Source organism: Monocercomonoides exilis (assembly GCF_001643675.1).
Source record: "Monocercomonoides exilis strain PA203 chromosome Unknown scaffold86-41279, whole genome shotgun sequence".
Classification (NCBI taxonomy): Eukaryota; Preaxostyla; order Oxymonadida; family Polymastigidae; genus Monocercomonoides; species Monocercomonoides exilis.
The window spans coordinates 16,830-19,258 of NW_027150631.1; the positions used below are offsets into that span (position 1 = coordinate 16,830).

Here is a 2,429-nt window from a genome sequence, read left to right on the forward strand (position 1 = left end):
TTAATTAAGAAAATATGAAATAAAAAATTGATAATTACACTGCATTAATTCAAATGAATTGACATTAAGTTGTCATATAGAATAACGTAAACATAATAACACGAAAGCATTTGTCTATCATTAATTAGTTAACAACCAAGTCATATAAACACCAAGTGTGATGTGGGGATAAAAAAATAAAGTGAGTGAGAAATGGAAAGTGAGAAATTTAGAGTGAAAAATGATGTATTGATTTGTATTTACTGGTGAATTATTTTGTATGTTGTCTTTTCTGATATACTTGCCTATGAATATTTATTTCAATACGGAACAAATGAATATTTCATTTTAAACTTTAGTCTTTTCTTTATTCAATTGGTGTTTTGATCATTTATGATAATTATCAATCCCATTAAAATGATCATATCTATCCCTCCTCTTTCAATATCTCTTTCCACCATCAAATAAATTCTTTGTCAAATGCCCCTATCGTTCATGTTGGAACTGAAAATAAAAGAAAAACACTCGGAAGATTGAATTTATTAGATTTGAACAGTCATCTCTTTGAGTGTGCGAATGGAATGATTCTAATTGAGGAAGTGATTTGGATGGTGCACTTTATGTTCATTCACTGCATGTTCAAGAAATGTGAATAATGGAGCGTTATTCTGTCAAAATTTGTTGAAAATCTCTCTCGAAAAATCCAATTTTTCATGTTATCAAGCGAGGAATGGAGGAGCAGTTGAAGTGTATGCTCCACAATCAAATTCCAAATATCACATTTTGGAAAATAAAGTCGAAAGTTATTCAATAACATGCTGGTGTGGAATTGGTTGGTATTTTGTACAACAAACAATTCCTGCAAATGGTAAATTCCTGTTTTCCAAATGCAAGTTCATCTCAAATACAGGTGGTGATTCTGCTGGTTCTTTCACATTCAATTGGCCTCCACAAAATAAACCAAAACAATGCTTGCTCCAAGAGTGCCAGTTCATAAATAACAAAGTCGAAAATCCAACTACCTATGGTGGTGCTGCGTTGTGTTGAACAAGAACATATGATTGGATGAATGGAATGAAATTCATCACTTTCTGTTTCTTCAATGAAATACAGCTACTAACGGAAGAGGAAATGATGTGTTTTTCAATGGTAATTCCATAACTCAATCTCCGTTTGAGAATTGCGGATCAACAACCCCAACAAAAAAAGTGCGGAACAACAACACAGCTGATAATGAGACTGTCAACAGCTCGCTCCCTCTCATAAGCCAGAACAAAAATGTTGCAAACAACGGAACAGATGTTGATGGCTGTGGAAGAACGCAACAGAATCGTTGCTCCACTATGGAGTATGCAATCTATGGCTTATTCTTTTAAAAGAGGCTTCCCTCACCCTCCTCAGCTCAACATTTGCTCCCACTCAAACACTTATCTTCCTTGCTTTTGACACATAAATCAAAGGAAATGGCACAGATACCATCACCATCGCATCAAGCGGAATTCTTCAATCATCATCTTTTTTTTCAGCCATTTCTGCACTCTACCGACAGACTCAGGGCTCCCTCACAGTCTCTGCCCTCACCGTCACCCACAACTCCACAAATCAAATCACCCCCATCCTCTTCCACCTCTCCGAAAACTCCCCTTCCCTCAACCTCAACACAACCGCCATCACCGGAACAACACCATCTTCATCATCAATCAAAACTCCCCTCTTCTTCCTCACTGCTGGCTCCCTCGCCCTCAACCACACAGCAATCACAAAACTCACACTTAACAACTCCAGCATCCCCACATCACCTCCACAGCCACCCCCACCAGCTGTGTCCTCTCCTCTGCCACCTCCCCTGCCCTCTCCCTCTCCCTCGCCAACTGCACCATGACCAGCATCAATTCAGAACAGTTGAGCCAACAAACTCCCACCAATGGCGGGGCATCTCATTCGCGTCATCTGCACCTGCCAACTCGTTTTCAGTGAGCAACACCACCTTCTCCGACTGTTGTGTGAGTGAGGATACAAGTTCTGGAGGAAGAGGCGGTGCTCTCATGATCGAGTTCAATGAAGGCTCACAAGTGTCAGAATCCTCCTTTGCCATCACCAATATCGTGTTTTCAGCCAACAAGGCCTGTGTCGGAAGAGATATGTATTTTGTGTGTGAATCATTTGTCGCTTCTGTGAAAGAGCCCTTGTTCACTTTCATGACAAGCATCACTCAGAAAGACAATTCGGCTGTTGGACATGACAGAACAGAAGCAATTGGAATTTCGATTTATAAATCTTTATCAACAGGCATACAGCTGACAATGAATACGTGGAAAACATGTTTGGTGTCAAAGCAATGTATTTCTGGCTATCAAAGATGCCCTGCAAGTGCACACGCAATGCGACGGGGCTTCTGAAGAAGGTGAAGAACGTTGGTAAATAATAATAAACGTGCAGACAAATTGTGA

At 39.7% G+C, this 2,429-nt stretch overlaps 1 protein-coding gene across 1 annotated transcript; it reads right to left on the bottom strand.

Annotated features, from left to right (window-relative positions):
* Positions 1-1,581: 1,581 nt before the first annotated feature.
* Positions 1,582-2,188, bottom strand: MONOS_18461 (uncharacterized protein; the record flags this gene model as incomplete). Its single annotated transcript, XM_067871485.1, has 2 exons — positions 1,582-1,850; positions 1,936-2,188. 2 exons carry the CDS (start codon positions 2,186-2,188, stop codon positions 1,582-1,584), a joined length of 522 nt encoding a protein of 173 aa, XP_067718572.1.
* Between the last annotated feature and the right edge of the window lie 241 nt (positions 2,189-2,429).